Genomic DNA, 20,802 nt, shown 5'->3' with positions numbered 1-20,802 from the left:
CTGCATAATGAAAAATAACAAAATAACATTTTTACAGACATTGCTACCGTGGCAGTTTGTTAAAATTAACAGTATATTATTTTCATAAATATACCCGTTTGTTTTATTTAAATTTGCAATTTTAACCAGAGTGTCTTCTTTTTCGCGAGTGTAATGTTCATCAATTTTCGCCCCGCTTCCGTTCCATTTTTATCTCATGCGTCCTAGTTGACAAGCAAGCGAAAGTGTGCAGAGTGAGTAAGTTTGTTACATTATCTGCATGACTAACCGACATTTTGCGATTTGATTGCACTGCAAAAGTCAGAATTGGAAGAGCAATTCGCTTGGAATGGTCAGTGTGCTTTACATTTACACCAATCAGCATTTTTGGCATTTTCAAAAGTTCTATAATTATCTCACTTCAGGGTACATTATTCAGTGATTCGACTAGTAGTAGTAGGCTATACATACATGTAGTGTTGTGATTGGCCGAATTGAAGACGCAACCCCATACATGTCTTTTGCAAGAGACCTCCGATATTACTGATGTATAAAACAGAAACTTACACGGCATAGGGCGAAAATAATTTAGAACACATTTGATCTTTACTTTCTGTGCAAGCTAAAGCAAATGTTGAAAGCGCAAACACTGTTTTAAATTAATAAAATTAATTGATTTTAATTTCATTACAGGCACAGGAAGCAATGAAAACATAGGCAGATTGATCAGCGCTGCAGCGTGTGTACAGAACTTGTAAAAACACAGCTGCTGCAAGCTGCTTTATACATGACCGACTTCTTATGCTGACATGACAGAAACTGAAGAGGATGAAGCGGCTTGTTCACCCGCGAAGATTTGTGCAGTTTTACCTGGTCCTCGTTACATGTGCTGTCATTCTGCTCCTTGCCAACTATGGTATGTGTTGTTTTTTTGAACAGGTGAACCTGTCTATAATAACCAGGTTAATTTAATATAAGGGGAAACAAATAGTTGGGGATCCTTTGGTTTGGTTGTAATTGGTAATGACTAATGGGCAGGAAGTATATTAGTGAGGCAAAAAAAAAAAAAGGTGTGGTTAAGGTAACATAGCCAAAATAAATAGGTTCCGAGCGCGTGACGTCACACATTCCGCGGCAGCCATGTTGGGAAGCCGATGAACGTAAACACACGCTTCGCGCAGGCGATCAGTCAAAAATGGCTCCAGGCAAGCGTTGCTGTATGTTGCATTGCACGGTGTCGTCCCATAATTCTAAGGGAGAAAAGCTTGAACACGGAATACGGTTTTTCAGAATTCCGAAAGTTAAATCGCACGAAGGACCAAAAGTTGAAGATGTCACAAAGCGTAGAAGAAGAGCGTGGATTTCAGCGATCAGGCGAACAAACATCACTTTCGAGAGGAGTTCCTCAGCAATGCGCGTCTGCTCACAGCATTTTCACTCAGGTACGAACAGTTTTGCTTTTTTGTTCAATGACACTGTAACTATAATATTGTAATGTTGTTGTTTTCTCATGTAAAGTTGCTCAGATGTGCACACTGAACCACTCGTCACCTACTGACTTAGGTACTGATGTGCGCAATGTGACAGACCAGATTGTCATGTCAGTGCAAGGAGTAACAACTGACACAGTGACAGTAAATAAATGCCTTTACTGAAGTGCAGTACAGGAATCAGTTTCAGACTATGTACAGAGAGGACTTCAGAAATTTGCAGACTTTCTAAATTGTAAATACTTTCATTATTCATTAGAATGAAATTAGATACAGATTTAATCTACATGTAGTTTATTTTCTGTTTTGCAGGTAAGCCATCATACGAGATGATGGAAACTGACCCCGACTGGGCACCTTCACTCCTTCTTGGACACAGCGAGATGAAGACCACCGACACAGGGCGTCATGGGCGACAGAAGAACAGAGCCGCAACAAAACAGCTGCTACAGGAGGCCACTGAAGCTGTCATGATAGACAACGGAGAAGCAGAAGGTGGTGACGTGCATGCAGAAGATGATAGTCATCATGAAGAGATGGAAGATGGGGAAAACACCAGGCTGAGAGAGGAGGTAACTCAGTTAGAACAGGAGCGAGACATGATGAGAGGAGAGATCAACAGACTGTTGGAAGAGAATAGAGAGCTCAAGAAAAAGTTAGCAAGCAGGGAGATCGTTGAAGAGTCGTTTCAAGGAGACAACGAGAAAGTACGTTTTTGAGTCACTTGAGAAAAAGTGACTCTATGTAATCGGTCAGTGTTAGTCTGTCCGGCCGGCCGTCCGGCCGGCCGTCCGTAGACACCACCTTAACGTTGGACTTTTCTCGGAAACTATCAAAGCGATCGGGCTCATATTTTGTTTAGTCGTGACCTCCAATGACCTCTACACTTTAACGATGGTTTCGTTGACCTTTGACCTTTTTCAAGGTCACAGGTCAGCGTCAAAGGAAAAATTAGACATTTTATATCTTTGACAAAGTTCATCGGATGTGATTGAAACTTTGTAGGATTATTCTTTACATCAAAGTATTTACATCTGTAGCCTTTTACGAACGTTATCAGAAAAACAAGGGAGATAACTAGCCTTTTCTGTTCGGCAACACACAACTTAACGTTGGGCTTTTCTCGGAAACTATAAAAGTGACCGGGCTCAAATTTTATGTGAACGTGACTCATTGTGTTGTGAATAGCAATTTCTTCCTGTCCATCTGATGCCTCATATAATATTCAGAACTGCGAAAGTGACTCGATCGAGCGTTTGCTCTTCTTGTTATACTGGTTTACCAAGTTATGCGACTCTTCTAGTTCTGCTGAACTATCTGTCCCCTCATCTCCCTCAGGGGCGCTTGCTGTCACCTTTCCAGCTTCTGATTGTGGTATTTATGCGTCTGCGCCTGAAACTGCCTGTGTTGCATATTGCGTACTTGTTTGGCATCCACAGAACTACGATAGCCAGTGGGTTCAAGGATACTCTTAGTGTTATGTACACGCAGATGACACCATTTGTACCATGGCCAGGACGCGAGTGTTTGCGGGCGTGTATGCCACATCAGTTTGTGGAGACGTTTGGGAACAAAGTGGCTGTGATCATTGACTGTTTTGAAATTTTTATTGAGAGACCATCAAATTTGTATGCCAAAGCTGCTACTTTTTCAAACTACAAACACAACAACACAATCAAACATCTCATTGGCATTACACCTAACGGACAGATTTCTTTCATTTCCAAGGGTTGGGGGGGGAGGACAACGGATCGTCATATTACAGAGGAATGTGGCTTCCTGGACAAGCTATTGCCTGGTGACTTGGTTCTTGCGGACAGGGGGTTTGATATTAAAGAGAGTGTCGGTTTGATGTGTGCCGAGGTAAAAATACCAGCATTTACTCGGGGGAAGTGTCAGATGGAAGCAAGGTCTATAGAAGAAACAAGGAAACTTGCGCATCCATGTCGAGCGAGTCATTGGAAACCTTGGGGGGAAATACAGTATAATTAGTAACTTAAACGAGTACTGACCTTGGGAAGACGAAGTTTGAGTGGAATTCCATGAATGTAGTTTACCGGAACGGAAGGATATGTGAGAGAGCGCATGTCCGGAAGAGCCATATTTTAACGCACAGATCATCTAGTTTGTTGTAAAAAAGAATAAACAACTGATGATCTGAAAATTAACAAGTTTGGAAAAACATTTTCATATATTCTTGGGCGGGTAACTTAGGCTAGGGAAGGGCACATATCCTTCCGTTCCGGTAAACTACATTCATGGAATTCCACTCAAACTTCGTCTTCCCAAGGTCAGTACTCGTTTAAGTTACTAATTCCATTTCACGTAGTTTAGCCGAAACTACAGGAAATGTGAGACTTCAAAGTATGTTTTTTCAAACGTTTCTCACAGTCATACCTCATTTTCTCACTTTCACATCAAAATCCCTAAGACCACACCATCAACTTTGTTTTTAGTGCATTATGCCTTTTTTATTTTCAACATTTTCCAGTGCATTATCTATGCCTGGGTTTTAAGTGCATTATCTATGCATCTTTGATTATTCAAAAACATGTTACAGTGCATTATCTATGCATTGTTTCAGTTATGAAGACTTTCGCCACAGTGAAAATAATAGTCTTACTGCTTTCCTAGCAGTCTACCATTGTCTTCTTCAGTGAAGTGCCTTCTTGTAGTTCTTACAACTTGACCTGCCCATGAATTTCCACATGGTACTCTGAACTTTTTGGCTTTCTGCTCTTTGCGAATCATTGACTAATGGTCGATTGTAAAATCGCTGGAAAGTTTTAGCATTCGACCAGCCTGCTGATTTTAATATGTCATCAATACATACACCAGTTTTTAACATAGCTGATGAGGAAGCACTTCTAAAGCTATGAGCAGTGAACCCTTGGACACCAGCTGACCCCAAAACCTCTTTCATCCAACGAGCTATCGAATCCTTCGATGCTGGCCCATGTGGCCGTCCATAACACAAAATAAGTTTGTCACAGTCTCCACGCACCACTGCAGTCCTTGCAATGTATTCTTTTAAACAGCTTACAACACACAGTTGTTTTTCCTCCTCATACTTTTGGAGATGTATTGGCGCTTGGTGATAACCAGGTCTACTATGCTTGAGTTTATCAACTACATGAATCTTGCATGATCCCTGATTTAAAAACTGAACACATGATAGTTTCAATAAATGAATTGTCTGCACTCTCTGTGCCGAAACAATCAAAAGTAAAGCACACAATTTTAATGTTATTTCTTTCAAGGAGAGTTTGCTATTGTCCTCACTATTTCTGAAAAAATCCAATAGCACAGCCACATCCCAAGCCTTTGTCGGTAATTGTACTACCTCGAGTCGAGGTTTTTCTTTTTGTTTCACTTTTGTGATTTCAACCATGTTTTTCTGGGGTCTCTGTGAGCATGGAGGGGAAGAGTCTTCACCCTCGGAATCGGATTTGAGCAAGTTTTCTTCGCTCTCCATTCCAAATTCTTTGAAAGAACAACGCAGCAAGGTTCGCAGAATCGAAAGATGTACTTTGAGACCGAAAAATTCGATCGTAAACCAAGATGAATCACGATAAACAACCGAAAAAAGCGGAGCATCGGTTTCAGACGTGCGCTAATGGCGCCGGAAATACGGATATGGCTCTTCCGGACATGCGCTCTCTCACATTTCCTGTAGTTTCGGCTAAACTACGTGAAATGGAATAACAGATACCATTCCAATTGACATGTTGCTTCCATGTGAGGGAGAAGATGTGACATTCTTGGACAAGATTGTGTTTGTCTGTTGCGCCTTGACCAACATGAGCCCAAGTGTGGTAAATCCCTTGGGTGAACTCTGCAGAGCATGGGGCAGCTCCAGGCAATGCAGACAAGAATGTCACGTCGTATGTTTCACCTGGCAGTGTAGTGAATGTAGACAAAACCATAGTAGGCCTATATAAGATACAAGAGTCGGCGATACATCTGTGTTGCTACCTTTATTTTAAAGCAAAGCTTTGAAGTTGTTGACAAATCTCATGGTAAATTAATCTTACTGTGGGAGTCACTAATTATAAATTTGCATTTGTAAGCAAATGCAATTTGTAAACATTTGTGTGTGTATGTGTGCCGGTGTGGGAGGGGGTGTGTGGATGTGTGTGTATGGTTGCTAGTTTTAGTATAGTATTATGGTGTCTATTGTTTTAGTGTTATTGATGTGATCTTTATCAGTACCAATACTTACGACGCTACTCTTTAAATTTACTAATGCTCTTTATCTACTTGTTGAGATAGGTCTTTTATTTGTGGGGGGATTTTAGTGCTGGATTCGTTTATCATTTTGTTCTTATCGGTTCATCTCTCACTCTTTTATATTGTCATGAGCTTGTGCAATACCTGATGTATTAGTGAAGTGTAAGATTTGCTAAGGTGCTCCGTGTGTGAAATCTATAGTTTTACTCATCTGTTTTAATGTGGCCTAGTTGATATGTGTATTCTTATGTAATGTGTATGTGTTGCGATCAGTTGTAGACAAATTTTCCGTACGGACATTAAAGTATATTGTATTGTATTGTAAAACGGATTGATGTAAATAATACTAAGAATGAAAATAAATTTTGAAAGCTGATTTTCTGTTCATGTTGAAGAACTCTTAACTTGTGTGGATGTGTTGGTATCAGTGCAGCTGTGAATGACATTGTATATAGCTTTGTATGTGTGCATTTTCTTTTGAATGTTTTCATAACATGCCACTGGTAAAAGTGGTATTCAAATGAATTACAAAAAAATCTTTGTGAAAAAAATGCATGCTTATAACCTGAGCACTATTGGGGTTTCTGAAAAACACACTTTTTTCCCAATTAAGCCATAGGCAGGTTTTTATGAAAACAGACACAAACTGTACCACTTTCACACACACCACACACATAAACCACACACACAAACCACACACGCTGTTTAGAGAGGGGTTACAAATAGTCATAACAAGTTCAGTTTGGGGTCTTTTTGAAATCTGTTTGATGCATCTTGTCTGCCGTGACCATTGTGGCTATGCACACAAAGTCAAAAAAGTGCAGAAAGGTGACAAATGAAGATTTTTCCTTCTTACAAGACAATGTGTGATTTTGCACATTTTGCCTCAGTCTTTATCAAGAGCCTGTCTAACCCACTTTGAAGCTGTTGGAGACTGCAGTAATGTTCCTTACATCAAGGCGAGTGCACAATGGTGCATTTCTAACCCCCCTCCCCCCTAATGTTCACTTTAATATCAATCAATCAATAGATATTCAGTCACAGTTTAACTAACTCATTCACCCTGATCACTCACTCATCCTGTTCTATTGTAGTTGTGCTAAGTTTGGTTTGCAGACTTTATTCTTTTTCCCAAATTTCTGTCCTCATGGCATCAAGTGGTTTTGTTTATAAATACCCCCCTCCCCCCTCCACACACACTTCATACAGATGTGGTATAATTGACGAGAACGGCGGAATCAAAAGTGCACAAAGACGGAGAGAGTGACGCTAAGGCGGAAGCTTCCCAAAATGGCGGACGCGTTCTGTTAGGGTTAGAAATGTGACGTCATCGCTCGGAGCCGATAGGGTAGGAAGGTAGGCAATCACTTTTTTTTTATTTTTTTACTTTTTTTCTAATGTGTACAAATAAAACCTACTTGACAGGGAAATAAGTGTGCGACTCGAGCGCTTTCGCTTTCATTGCGTTTTCTGCACTCGGTTTTTTTTTGTTTTTTTTTGTTTTTTTTGACAACTGTAAAAAAAAGTTATAGGGTCGGCCCCTAAAAATAGGGTAGGTCGGGTTACCGTAACCACACCTATTTTTTTTTAGGCCTTATCAGAAGGTGGTTGCCATGGCAGGTTTGACTGGGGGGTATTGTCACAGTTAGTGAGTTGCATACACACTGGTTTACATTAGCTGGTGCAGAGAAACGTGAACAGATATAATATGCAAAATTCATTCACTGATTCAGCTTTTTTAAATGAATGCGTGTATAGATGTCAGTGTCATTCATGTCTTTTGACATATTGTACGTAGACTTTCTGCTATGAAGGCTTTCATCTGATAGATGCAACTTTTGAATGTGGTTTTATTGATGCAAATGTACACACTTTTATTGATTAAAGATGTTCAGGATTTTTGTTTAACTTAAAGTGATTCTTCGTGTCTTTTATGGTGCACACTTATATTGGATATTTCTGAAACCTCTTTCTGTATTTAAAATTTGGTTATTAAGTTCTGACACAATTTTACTTGTTCCATATTTCTTGACACTTAATTAATTTCTGCTGCAGCGGCTTGGTGCCCCGAGGAAGAAGAGATCAAGGCCGGGCAGGATTTACTGGAGACGTACAGAGAACGAATACGTGAAGCAGACGTCACCATCAACCAACTAAATGCTAAACTACGTGCCAGACCCAGTCTTGAAAGTATTCACAAGCATCAAAATGGTATGCAGTCTTGTATCCCTTACGGCCTTAGTCTTTTTAGAGTCCTAATAATAAGGAACACTGAATGTGATGTGGCCGAGTGGTAACGCACTTGCGCTCGGAAGCGAGAGGTTGCGAGTTCGACCCTGGGTCAGGGCGTTAGCAATTGTCTCCCCCCTTTCCTAACCTAGGTGGTGGGTTCAAGTGCTAGTCTTTCGGATGAGACGAAAAACCGAGGTCCCTTCGTGTACACTACATTGGGGTATGCACGTTAAAGATCCCACGATTGACAAAAGGGTCTTTCCTGGCAAAATTGTATAGGCATAGATAAAAATGTCCACCAAAATACCCGTGTGACTTGGAATAATAGGCCGTGAAAAGTAGGATATGCGCCGAAATGGCTATCTGCTGGTCGATTTGAATGCGTGATGTATTGTGTAAAAAAATTCCATCTCACACGGCATAAATAGATCCCTGCGCCTTGAGTCCGAGTCTGTAGATACACGCGCGATATAAGACTTCATATAACATATAACATGTATTTGTCTTACTCTTAGATTCAAGCACTGTTATTCCCAGCCTCAGAGGACGAAAGGTCCATTGGACCGGGATTGAAAATATGTTGTCCAAATGTTGTGCCTTTGTCCGCTTGGCAGGAAAACTGATGGCAATAAGATTTCCTATGTCAAAGCTATCGAACAGTCGACTGGCCAGGGGTCAGACCAGTGTGTCAGATCAAAATTGAAAAAAATTGTTCGTCAATGATCAAAGAGCAAAGCCTGGGAACAACACTGTTCATATGTATATAAGAGTTGAAACGATTTTTTAAAGATGGGAAGGTGCACCGTTTTACAGTTACACAATATACGTTATTTGCGTGTTTGACCAAAATATGACATTTTACACAGATCGAGACAGTCATTGTTCTCCGAGACCGCGCTAGCGGTCGAGGTGAACAATGACTGTCGAGATCTGTGTAAAATGTCATATTTTGGTCAAACACGCAAATAACATTTATGTATCGATCGAATTCCTTTCAGGTACTATGAATTTGTTGTTGTTTTGACGATTGAACGAGCACACACACACTGACATGCAATCAAACACATTTGCTTCATATTTGGGTGTTTCAGGTTGACCGAAACTTCCAAGGAACTACAAAACACACGTCATGTACTGACTTTGTTGTTGTTTTGACATTGAACAGCACACACACATGCAATCAAACACATGACGTACGTGTGTTTTGTAGTTCCTTTAAAGTTTCGGTCAACCTGAAACGCCAAATTATAAAGTTTTGTCAGCCTCTGACGTCACATGACTCAAAGAAGGGAAATCCAATCTCCAATCGATACATTGACATTTTTGTCATAGCAAGTAAAAGTTCAGTTACACTTAGTGACTTACAGTGGTACCTGTGATGAAGGGATGTTCTTTGGACCACCTGAAAGTGTCCCTACATTGCAGGTGGCCTTTCATGTCAGGTATGTATTATTGAAAGTAAAAGACAAAGGGACAGCACGTGTTCTTTCATGGGAGGTGTCCTTTCATTGAAGGGGCCACACATCACCGGTACCACAGTAGATAAGTCAAATTTCTTTTACAAACATGATAAATAATTCTGAATTGCAGAGTACATACCAGGCCTTCCCATGATCTATCTCATCACCCCTACCCACTCACGACTGGAGCAGAAAGCGGATCTGGTGCGACTCAGCTACACACTGTTGCATGTCTACAACATTCACTGGATAATCATTGAGGATTCGGACATCAAGACCCCAGTCGTTTCAAATTTTCTGAAAACATCAGGGTTGAACTACACTCATCGAAATGTGAAGACTCCTCCTGAGGTGTGTGGAGCTAGATTTGGTGCACTTTATTGTGTGCGCAGTATTTTTTCCAGGTGAAAATTGTGTGCTTGTGTAGAAAGTTTGTGGCAAGTTGGGTTGCTGCAAATACATGTACCGTAAAATCCCTAGCATAAGCCCACCCCCCCTGTGCACAGATTTAGGGCAAAATTGGGGGGTGGGCGTTTGCTAGGGATAGACCCCTTTGCACAAAGTAAGTTTTGTGCTCAACCGTGTAATTGAGTGAATACAAACCCAGAAAGCATGTAAATTAGGTCGTGTGAGTAGAAGTGAAGGAAAAAAGAAAAAAAAGGACTTTGAGGCAAAGAAGGCCAACCATGAGAAAGAGAGAGAGAGAGAGAGAGAGAGAGAGAGAGAGAGAGAGAGAGAGAGAGAGAGAGAGAGAGAGAGAGAGAGAGAGAGAGAGAGAGAGAGAGAGAGAGAGAGAGAGAGGAGAGAGAGAGAGAGAGAGAGAGAGAGAGAGAGAGAGAGAGAGAGAGAGAGAGAGAGAGAGAGAGAGAGAGAGAGAGAGAGAGAGAGAGAGAGAGAGAGAGAGAGAGAGAGAGAGAGAGAGAGAGAGAGAGAGAGAGAGAGAGAGAGAGAGAGAGAGAGAGAGAGAGAGAGAGAGAGAGAGAGAGAGAGAGAGAGAGAGAGAGAGAGAGAGAGAGAGAGAGAGAGAGAGAGAGAGAGAGAGAGAGAGAGAGAGAGAGAGAGAGAGAGAGAGAGAGAGAGAGAGAGAGAGAGAGAGAGAGAGAGAGAGAGAGAGAGAGAGAGAGAGAGAGAGAGAGAGAGAGAGAGGGGGCTCTTCTGAAAACAACACGAGCATAGTCATTCATATAAATTTATGAGTAAAAAGAAAATCGCCAGACCTTTGCAAGGACAAACAATAACAACACAATTTATCAAATAACAACACAACATCAAAACTTGATGAAATGTCAACACCAATGAAGCCCTTTCTTTCTGTACAGGGAAGAAATTACACGATCGCCTTTGGAAATGAAACGTTAACTGAACTTGGATTTTGTCTTCAAAAGGCCCAATCTTTCTGAGAAAGAAAAACCCACAAACTTAGGGAAAAACAAGTCGCGTAAGGCGAAAATACAATATTTAGTCAAGTAGCTGTCGAACTCACAGAATGAAACTGACTCGTAGCATCGTCAGTCCACCGCTCATGGCAAAGGCAGTGAAATTGACAAGAAGAGCGGGGTAGTAGTTGCGCTAAGAAGGATAGCACGCTTTTCTGTACCTCTCTTTGTTTTAACTTTCTGAGCGTGTTTTTAATCCAAACATATCATATCCATATATTTTTGGAATCAGGAACCGACAAGGAATAAGATGAAAGTGTTTTTAAATTGATTTCGAAAAAAAAAATTTGATAATAATTTTTATATATTTAATTTTCAGAGCTTGTTTTTAATCCGAATATAACATATTTATATGTTTTTGGAATCAGCAAATGATGGAGAATAAGATAAACGTAAATTTGGATCGTTTTATAAATTTTTATTTTTTTTTACAATTTTCAGATTTTTAATGACCAAAGTCATTAATTAATTTTTAAGCCACCAAGCTGAAATGCAATACCGAACCCCGGGCTTCGTCGAAGATTACTTGACCAAAATTTCAACCAATTTGGTTGAAAAATGAGGGCGTGACAGTGCCGCCTCAACTTTCACGAAAAGCCGGATATGACGTCATCAAAGACATTTATCAAAAAAATGAAAAAAACGTTCGGGGATTTCATACCCAGGAACTCTCATGTCAAATTTCATAAAGATCGGCCCAGTAGTTTAGTCTGAATCGCTCTACACACACACACACACAGACACACAGACACACAGACACACACACACACGCACATACACCACGACCCTCGTTTCGATTCCCCCTCGATGTTAAAATATTTAGTCAAAACTTGACTAAATATAAAAAGAGAAGAGAAACTCGAAAAAACATGAACGATGGGTGGGAGTGAGGAGAGGGGACAAAGAATAAGAACAAGAAGGGCAAAGCCCATACGACTCACATGCTTGACCTTGACCTTTACAGCAATGACATCATACACTAAGAACTGCTTTACACATTTTTCCTACCAAAATACATGTGATCAAGGTCATCCAAGGTCATGCAACACAAAGCTGTTAATTCAAGACATAGGAAGTACAATGGTGCTTATTGGCTCTTTCTACCATGAGATATGGTCACTTTTAGTGGTTCACTACCTTATTTTGGTCACATTTCATAAGGGTCAAAGTGACCTTGACCTTGATCATATGTGACCAAATGTGTCTCATGATGAAAGCATAACATGTGCCCCACATAATTTTTAAGTTTGAAACAGTTATCTTCCATAGTTCAGGGTCAAGGTCACTTCAAAATATGTATACAATCCAACTTTGAAGAGCTCCTGTGACCTTGACCTTGAAGCAAGGTAAACCAAACTGGTATCAAAAGATGGGGCTTACTTTGCCCTATATATCATATATAGGTGAGGTATTGAATCTCAAAAACTTCAGAGAAAATGTGAAAAATGTGAAAAATAGCTGTTTTTTAGGCAACATTTATGGCCCCTGCGACCTTGACCTTGAAGCAAGGTCAAGATGCTATGTATGTTTTTTGGGGCCTTGTCATCATACACCATCTTGCCAAATTTGGTACTGATAGACTGAATAGTGTCCAAGAAATATCCAACGTTAAAGTTTTCCGGACGTCCGGACGGACGACTCGGGTGAGTACATAGACTCACTTTTGCTTCGCATGTGAGTCAAAAAAGGAAAGAAACACGAAAAGGTAAAGACGGGGAAAAAGATGACTTTTAGAACAGTCTGCACAAATCCTGGTGAAAGTGAGCCTACAGTCTCTTTGAAAAATTCAGGGTGGGCGTTTGCTAGGTAGTTACCCCAATGCACAACTTTTGGCCCAAAGTGGGGGGTGGGCGTTTGCTAGATGGTGGGCTTATGCTAGGGATTTTACGGTATAACTGTAAGGAAGCCAGGTGAGTGAGTGAAGGGAGGTAATTATGTGAGAAACAAGGTTATGACAATGATCTGCTCTCTCTTGATCTTCCTTTTTATCTCTCTCTCTCTCTGTCCCCCTCTCTTTCTCTCTTAAAGTTTTTATTTCCATTTCACAGTTAACAGACTGTTTGATTAACCTCATGCTGACACTGAATTTTAATGCTTGATTTCCTTGTAAAAAGAACAGAATTTCTGCATATTTTCTCAACCATTCTTAGTAGCCTTCTTAAAGAGCAAGGTATTTACTCTTTTGTAATTTTCCAATATTTTTATATTCTTCTGACAGGTGAAACTGACAGACACTGATCCAAACTGGCTGAAGCCTCGTGGAGTGTTACAGAGGAACGCCGGGCTTCAGTGGTTGAGGGAAACGGCACTCAAAAAGAAGCTAGAACCCGCTGTCGTTTATTTTGCTGACGATGACAATACATACAGTATGCAGCTCTTTGAGGAGGTTTGTTTGTGTCTGCCTGCTTAAAAGATTGCGTGTGTGTTGCAACTGAGTTGGGTTGGTTGTTTATTTGTTATCAGCAAAGGTATGTTTTTGTGCAGATATTCATTATATGGAAAAGCCTGAGGTGGTTGTAAGCATACGTATGGACATGTATGAAGATTGGGGTTTTTTTTATTCTAAAAATTCATAGGTATAGATCCATAAAGATTCAAAAGACAACTTTCCAGGTATCAAAACACCATCGCGGGTTAGGGGGAAGAATTTACCCGATGCTCCCCAGCATGTCGTAAGAGGCGACTAAGGGATTCTGTTTCTTCCTTTACCCTTGTTAAGTGTTTCTTGTATAGAATATAGTCAATGTTTGTAAAGATTTTAGTCAAGCAGTATGTAAGAAATGTTAAGTCCTTTGTACTGGAAACTTGCATTCTCCCAATAAGGTAATATATTGTACTACGTTGCAAGCCCCTGGAGCAATTTTTTTATTAGTGCTTTTGTGAACAAGAAACAATTAACAAGTGGCTCTATCCCATCTCCCCCCCCCCCCCCCCCCCTTTCCTCGTCGCGATATAACCTTCGTGGTTGAAAACGACGTTAAACACCAAATAAAGAAAAAAAGGTATGAAAACATAATTGGTGGATTGATCTACTCCAATAGTAATAGAAAATGTACTAACAACACTTGTAACAAGTTTTACATGTACGTCTTCTTGTTGGTATCTGTTTATAAAATCTGTTGTCTCAACTCTCATGTGCTACGTACATGGATGTTTTCCAGATGAGATACACTCGGAAGGTATCTGTTTGGCCTGTGGGCTTGGTTGGTGGTCTACGCTATGAAAGCCCGATCGTTGTCAGGGGAACGGTAAGTAACATAGAACAAACATAGATGTAAAGATATGTGTGTACACTTTTGGGCAAAAACTAAAAGAAATGCATTCACATGCACAGGCACACACACATGCACACACACTCACAAACTTGTTTTCTGCATATCCTCGCTTTCAGAGCCCTAAGTGTGGTGGCTTTTATAATTCAAGAGTTAATGAATAACAAATCCTACAGCCGTTGCATCGAGTTCTAAGGACTATAACGCTCGTCATTGTCCATTATCGAACCTAACCCACAGCAGCCAAAATTCCTGTGTTATTCCTCTATTTTTGGCTCACGTAAGTGTAGCCTATGCGATCGTAACTTTGTCTGTCTGTGCGTGTGTATGTCTGTGGTAGAAACGTTAACATTTGCAGACGTCACATTATGGCGTAAGAGGGTTAGACGTCACGCGAAGGAATTACTGAAAGTCTCGGTCATTGTTATTTTGAGCGGGCCGAGACTAGTTGGCAGTCGTGTCCCTGTAAGTTACAGGCTACATGCAGACAGACAGATCTAGATTCTCGCTTTCTTGCACAGTGTCACCTATGCTTACTGTGTGTGTGTGTGTTTGTGTATGTGTGACGGAGTGATTGAGTTTGTGTTACTGTTTGTCGATTTCTTACGTGAGCCTTGAAGGCTTCGCCTCTTGTTGATTTAGACGTAACAGTGCACTTGGTAGGTATGAGAAAACTTTTGTGCAGATGAACAAAATATATTCACCTTTTCAAATTTTTCTATGTTTCTCCTGTCATTCTAGCTATGAATTCTCTGCATAGTGATGCATGCTTTATTTGTCTTCCTTCAGGTGACGGGATGGTTCACATACTGGAAGCCGCAACGTCCCTTTGCCATGGACATGGCCGGCTTTGCTGTCAACGTACGACTCTTACTGCAACACCCCAACGCACAGTTCACGAATGCTGTACAGCGAGGCTACCAGGAATCCACTCTGCTGAGTGGCCTTGGTGTCATGCTGTCTGACCTTGAACCCAAGGCCAACGGTTGTTCAAAGGTCAGACATGGGATTCAGAAAAAGTGATAATTAAGGAAAAAGAAGGTGGGGGGCCCCCAGTAGGGTCCAGGGGCAACGCCCCTGGTCGGGGTCTGGGGGCAAAGCCCCCAGAAGCTGAAGGTTTTTAGTGTTTTAGACACACAAAAATGGCCCTGAAATGCATATTTCAGCTTAATCATAGCCCCCCCCCCCCCCCCCCCTTCTCTTCCTTCCCATGTTTCTCAAATTAATTTTACGCTAAGACTCAAAATAAGGAGGAGAAAGAGAGAGAGAGAGAGAGAGGCGGGGGGTGGGGGAGGCGTGTGACGGTGTGGTTTCAATGTTCTTACCTTGTCGGTGCCAAACGACCCCAGTGACTGATTACCCGACTGGGTTTTCAGGATAGTCAGGTGCTTGTTGCTTTTCAAGTGGCTTTTGAGGGCAGTCTTTCCATTGGAGCCGTAGTTGATAACATTAACATCGTTGCACAAAGTGCACTGAGCTTTTCCCGGCAAGTTGATCTTAGCAAAAGCATCGCCAACTTTCAGTTTCACGTCTTGTGTCTTCTGGCCTTTCTCGTATTTCCAGCTCAATGATACAACTTCATCGAGCCAGTCGAATCTCCAGAGATTTTTCTTGTACTTCTGCTGGTCAATTTCCCGGGCTAGAACGGTTTCGTCTCGCTTTAGCTTCCTCATCATTTTGGCAGGTGGCTCGAAGCGATGTAAAAATGGCGCCGAATCATTCTCATACGGTATGCTTATACTGAATCCCCGATAGCTACGTTGAAATGGTGACTGTAGGAGACAAAGAGCGCTTTCCCATACGGATCGACCAGCAACAGTCTGACCGTTTTAGGAACTAACCGTTCAAGAATAGTATGGAATGGAGCGTCGCGATCAGCGGACCGGCCGAAAAACTTGGGTCTATACCTACATATACCCCGAAATTTTCTACGCGGATTTGCACGAATCTCAAGAATGATCCCTGGAGCCTAAAAATTTACGGAATTCCGTAAATTTACGGAAGAATCCCATGTCTGAAGGTACACATTTGACATTTTTATGGAACAGAGACAAGATGCATGTTTGTGTATGTTCAGATATTTTTGAAACTTTTCATTAATGGTAGTTTGGAAAAAAAAAGCTGTAAACATGGCTGTATGTGGACTTCATAGGAGAGTGTTTGAAAGTGTGTGTGTGTGAGAGAAGTGTGAGAGAGAGAGTGGGTGTGTGTGTCTTAGGATGGGGTGCATCTGTCTGTATTTTTAAACAGGTATTTATTACAAAGAAAACCCTTCTTTTTGTTTTAGATTTTGGTGTGGCACACACGGACAGAGAAGACAAAACTGAAAAACGAAGACAAGATGAAACAGAAACTTGGGCGCGGCTCAGACCTTAACATGGAGGTTTAGCATGGAAAAAAACCATGTTCCTACAGGCAGCTCACTTTACAATGGCAGTGCAAGGATTTGGCAAAAAAAGTGATGAAAGCATCTGATGTAGATGATGCAAACATCTAATGAACTTACCATCTTTGCAAAGAAAAGGGTGCAAGCGTTTAATGTGGAGTTTACGCCTTCGCAAAGATTGTGCAAGCATCTAATGAACTTATGTCTTTGCAAAGAAACTGGTTCAAGCGTTTAATGTGGAATTTACTCCTTTGCAAAGAAAAATTGGTGCAAGCCACAAATGTGGAATTTACGTTTTTGCACAGGAAATGGTGCAAGCGTCTGATGATCTTTCGTCTTGAGCATCGATTTGATATTCTTTTGCTTGGTTATCAGTCCAGGGACAGTTTCCTGTTCATGAAAATCTGTGGTGGTTGCAAATTAGTCGGTGTTTACTGTGATACAATATGCAGGTATCTTGGGGTAAGTGAAGACCATTTTGCAATATATACTGGGTGTTCCTGCTATGGAGAAGCAAACAACTGTTGTGGCTGTCTATATACGCAAAATTAGTTCTTTTGTTAGATGAATTACATTTTCCCATAACAAACTTGGCAGCATCTACTGGAACCATTAATATTTTTTTACTTGAAAATAGAAGAAAAAAACCCCAGTCTGATAGTGATAGAATGATAACCTGTCAAGAAAGGGCAGGAAATACAGTCCCAAAAAATCCATTCCTTTAAAATGTTTTATGACACTCACTGTTACATATCTGGGATTATATTTATACTTTAACGAAGTAGCAGAATTTATTATTAATCTTAATTTGTTTTTTAATGGTGAGCAAACGCCTGCTACAAAGTACGAGAGGTGTACTGACAAATAATATGTGAAAGGAACTTTTTATAGAGGCTAAGAGCATCGAGTCTACAAGGATACTACCATGTATCAGTGTACGTTGCTATCCGTGAGCTCAGTATTTGTGATTTTGAATGTATCATTGTGTAAACAAGGTAAGCAGAGGAGAATAGCTAAAGTACGTAGCACTTAACACATTTGGTTAATTTTCTGGGGCTGTGTGTACTGTGTAAGTTGTATGTCTGACATTTTTCCATCTTGTGTAAAACGAATACATGCAGCTGAGTTCTTTGAATATTAAATTTGGGGGAGGAAAGTACTTGTTGGCAGATAGCCTTGGTAAAACCTATTATATTGTCATTCAAACAGTAACACCATTTTCTTCAACAGTGTCAAGGGAAAGTATTCAGAGAGAATTGATTTGAAGGTTCCTTTGACTTGCGAGAGATACAGTAATACATGCAATTGATTTTCTTTTTACATTTAGTCAAGTTTTGACTAAATGTTTTAACGTAGAGGGGGAATCGAGACGAGGGTCGTGGTGTATGTGTATGTGTGTCTGTCTGTGCGTGTGTGTGTGTAGAGCGATTCAGACTGAACTACTGGACCGATCTTTATGAAATTTTACATGAGAGTTCCTGGGAATGATATCCCCAGAAGTTTTTTTCTTTTTTTCGATAAATGTCTTTGATGACGTCATATCCGGCTTTTTGTAAAAGTTGAGGCGGCACTGTCACACCCTCATATTTCAATCAAAATTTTGGCCAAGCAATCTTCGACGAAGGCCGGACTTCGGTATTGCATTTCAGCTTGGTGGCTTAAAAATTCATTAGAAATTTTTTATAAAACGATCCAAATTTACGTTCATCTTATTCTTCATCATTTCCTGATTCCAAAAACATATAAATATGTTATATTTGGATTAAAAACAAGCTCTGAAAATTAAAAATATAAAAATTTTGATCAAAATTAAATTTTTGAAATCAATTTAAAAACACTTTCATCTTATTCCTTGTCGGTTCCTGATTCCAAAAACATATAGATATGATATGTTTGGATTAAAAACACGCTCAGAAAGTAGTTAAGTGTGCTATGAAGCACAGCGCAACCGCGCCAAACAGGCTCGTCACTTTCACTGCCTTTTGCACTAGCGGCGGACTACGTTCAGTTTCATTCTGTGAGTTCCACAGCTTGACTAAATGTAGTCATTTCGCCTTACGCGACTTGTTTTTTTTTTAATCTTGAACTTTGCAATATTTGAGGGATTACTTTTCCTGTATACAAATTGAACAGCTTGTTAATTTTCAAATGCATATCCTCAGTTGCTTAGATATTTTGGTTGCATGCTTGTACCTTTTATCCAATTACTACAGGGTTATAACTTTTATCTTATGGCGGTTTGTTTGGCGGTTTGCCTCCAAACATTTGGGTTACAGGATGTGTATTGGAATGTGTGTAATCAATCTGTAATTTAGCAGATATGCAGAAAAAGGTGCTCTGTTTCTCTGTGTGTGTGTGTGTGTGTGTGTGGGGGTAACATGCAGGGCTAACACACAAAAAAGTGAAAAACCTGAAAGGCCAGGGTCCACAGCGGCGGCCCCCAGAAGCTGAGTCTTTTTTTTATTATCTTGTAGGGTCAAAGAACAAAGTTTTAAGTTTTCAAAAACCGGATTTCTGGGGAGAACTGAAAAGGCGTTAGCCTTGAACATGTGATGTGTGTATTATATGTCTGAATGTCTTCTTCCTGAATCATTGTATGACAGTTGGTTTGTTTAATTTTTGGGCCATTTTAGAGAGGGAGAATACTTAATTGCTGTTGTGCACAAGCATGGATGTGGTTGCCTGTATTATCATTTTTGTACTCTAGCCTGCTGAGAATATCTCAGTTTATTTTAATTTCTTGAAGGCTTGCACCATGTAAGATTTCTGTCAACACCTTCCGAGTGAGAGTTACGTGAATGCCACTTATGTGCGTCTGGTGAATGGCACATACACGCAAGCTTGTGAAGGAGTGTGTATGGGTGTGAGCGAGTGATTTGTTCTTGTTTGCATTCTACAGAACAATCACAAGAATATTACAAGATTATAATACCATTTCCATAATTTGTATGAATTTCCTTGAAAGTACATGTAAAAATGTGTTTTGCAAATCTTTGGCTGAGGTCTTTCTGGTATTTAACAAATTGAGGGTTTGACTGTTAACCGCTAACATTTAGCCGTTGTTTGTTAGTTTACTTGTTTGTTTTTAGCATTGCTTGATCACAGCAAGACTTTTTCAATGTCTACATGAATCAAAATGACACAAGAACCTGCGTTTACGCTACCTGTTGACGAGTATTATAAATATAGATATATATTCAAATGATCAAATCAATAACTAATTAAGACATTGTCACAATTTTATCTCCCCGTACATTTCAGCTTTATTACTTTGTGATGAGATTTAACATTTTTGTGACCGATTTTGAAGCTACCTTTGTTGTGACTAGAAGGGTTTTTATTTTTACATATATATGCAATCAAAAGAGAATTATAGTTGTTTCTGTACTGTGATACACAGTGGAACCCCCCTTTTAAGATCTCCAAAATCCTGAGAAAATCAGGTTTTAAAAAAGGAGGGAGTTTAAAAATTGGAGTAAATCTGCAGAGGTTGTGCTCGGAAAATCTGAGAAACCAGGGAGGGAGACTTAAAGGCTGACATAGTCCTATTTAATTAGTTTAATTACTTCCAGGGTTTTTCCCATCGTTGCGGGGATGTATAAATTAAGCTTCCTGCAAAGTTTAAGGTTTGAAGTCCTTACCAATTACGAGAAATAATTAATTCTTTATTGCATTGTTTAGCAACAGTTCTCCAGGACTTGGGCTATTTTTAGACCGTTGACGGCACTTTGTGACGTTTCGTAAACCAAAGATGGCACTATCAACACCACTTAGCAATACTGAAATATTTTTTTCTGTGTTCGAAAGCTACAGCCAATCGTTATTATATCCCCTTAGGTACAGTTTTATAACATTATTGGCACATGTAAACAATATGACTTAATTAATGAACGCTACCAGTATGGCAGCCTTTAAATTGGGGGATCTTACAAGGGGGGTTCTTGTATACATGAAAATTAACTTGCTGTAATTGAGGTCATTTGCGCAGGTACTTGATGGTTGAGATGCTTATGACTGGACGCATTTTTGTTGTTGCCTGGATTAAATTGCACATCCTGTTATTTTCAAATGATAAATCAACAGAATTATAATGGCAAAAAGAGGTTGTAAAATGTTATATGCTTCTCGGATTTATTTTCAACAAGTTGAATTGTGATACAATAAAAGAAATATTTTGTCCCTTGAATGTATGACTTTGTTAACAGAGAGAGAGAGAAAGAGAATATCATGAACACTTCGGTCCGCCGTCTGTGTGTGCGCGAGTCACAAACTAAGAAAACGAACTCACAAAGTAATCAGCTTGGGATCCCACTTGTG

At 40.1% G+C, this 20,802-nt stretch overlaps 2 protein-coding genes across 4 annotated transcripts; both read left to right on the top strand.

Moving 5' to 3' along the window:
- The first annotated feature begins 163 nt into the window (after positions 1–163).
- On the top strand, positions 164–20,671 carry LOC138952956 (galactosylgalactosylxylosylprotein 3-beta-glucuronosyltransferase 3-like). Of its 3 annotated transcripts, none has more exons than XM_070324719.1 (8): positions 164–233; positions 673–895; positions 7,755–7,910; positions 9,522–9,742; positions 13,046–13,213; positions 13,989–14,075; positions 14,889–15,095; positions 16,387–20,671. In XM_070324719.1, the coding sequence occupies exons 2-8, from the start codon at positions 808–810 to the stop codon at positions 16,486–16,488; spliced, it is 1,029 nt and encodes a 342-aa protein (XP_070180820.1). In that variant the 5' UTR covers positions 164–233; positions 673–807; the 3' UTR covers positions 16,489–20,671. The 3 variants fall into 3 exon arrangements, with proteins under 3 accessions (XP_070180820.1, XP_070180821.1, XP_070180819.1); XM_070324720.1 differs by having other exon boundaries at positions 187–237; XM_070324718.1 differs by having other exon boundaries at positions 209–331.
- On the top strand, positions 1,121–6,337 carry LOC138952961 (uncharacterized). Its single transcript, XM_070324725.1, has 2 exons — positions 1,121–1,421; positions 1,782–6,337. The coding sequence occupies exons 1-2, from the start codon at positions 1,175–1,177 to the stop codon at positions 2,186–2,188; spliced, it is 654 nt and encodes a 217-aa protein (XP_070180826.1). The 5' UTR covers positions 1,121–1,174; the 3' UTR covers positions 2,189–6,337.
- Positions 20,672–20,802: the final 131 nt, after the last annotated feature.

The sequence above is a fragment of the Littorina saxatilis genome, linkage group LG17 (assembly GCF_037325665.1).
Source record: "Littorina saxatilis isolate snail1 linkage group LG17, US_GU_Lsax_2.0, whole genome shotgun sequence".
In the NCBI taxonomy this organism is placed as follows: Eukaryota; Metazoa; Mollusca; class Gastropoda; order Littorinimorpha; family Littorinidae; genus Littorina; species Littorina saxatilis.
Note: the sequence above shows the minus strand (reverse complement) of the source record. Positions and strands in the feature narration are given on the sequence as shown.

Bases quoted from the DNA above. Each gene is read 5' to 3' on its own strand.
- LOC138952956 (XM_070324719.1), top strand. From the start codon at position 808: ATGAAGCGGCTTGTTCACCCGCGAAGATTTGTGCAGTTTTACCTGGTC. The intron at 9,743-13,045 runs GTGTGTGGAGCT...TTCTTCTGACAG, and splicing joins ATGTGAAGACTCCTCCTGAG to GTGAAACTGACAGACACTGA. The intron at 13,214-13,988 runs GTTTGTTTGTGT...GATGTTTTCCAG, and splicing joins GTATGCAGCTCTTTGAGGAG to ATGAGATACACTCGGAAGGT.
- LOC138952961 (XM_070324725.1), top strand. From the start codon at position 1,175: ATGGCTCCAGGCAAGCGTTGCTGTATGTTGCATTGCACGGTGTCGTCC. The intron at 1,422-1,781 runs GTACGAACAGTT...TCTGTTTTGCAG, and splicing joins CTCACAGCATTTTCACTCAG to GTAAGCCATCATACGAGATG.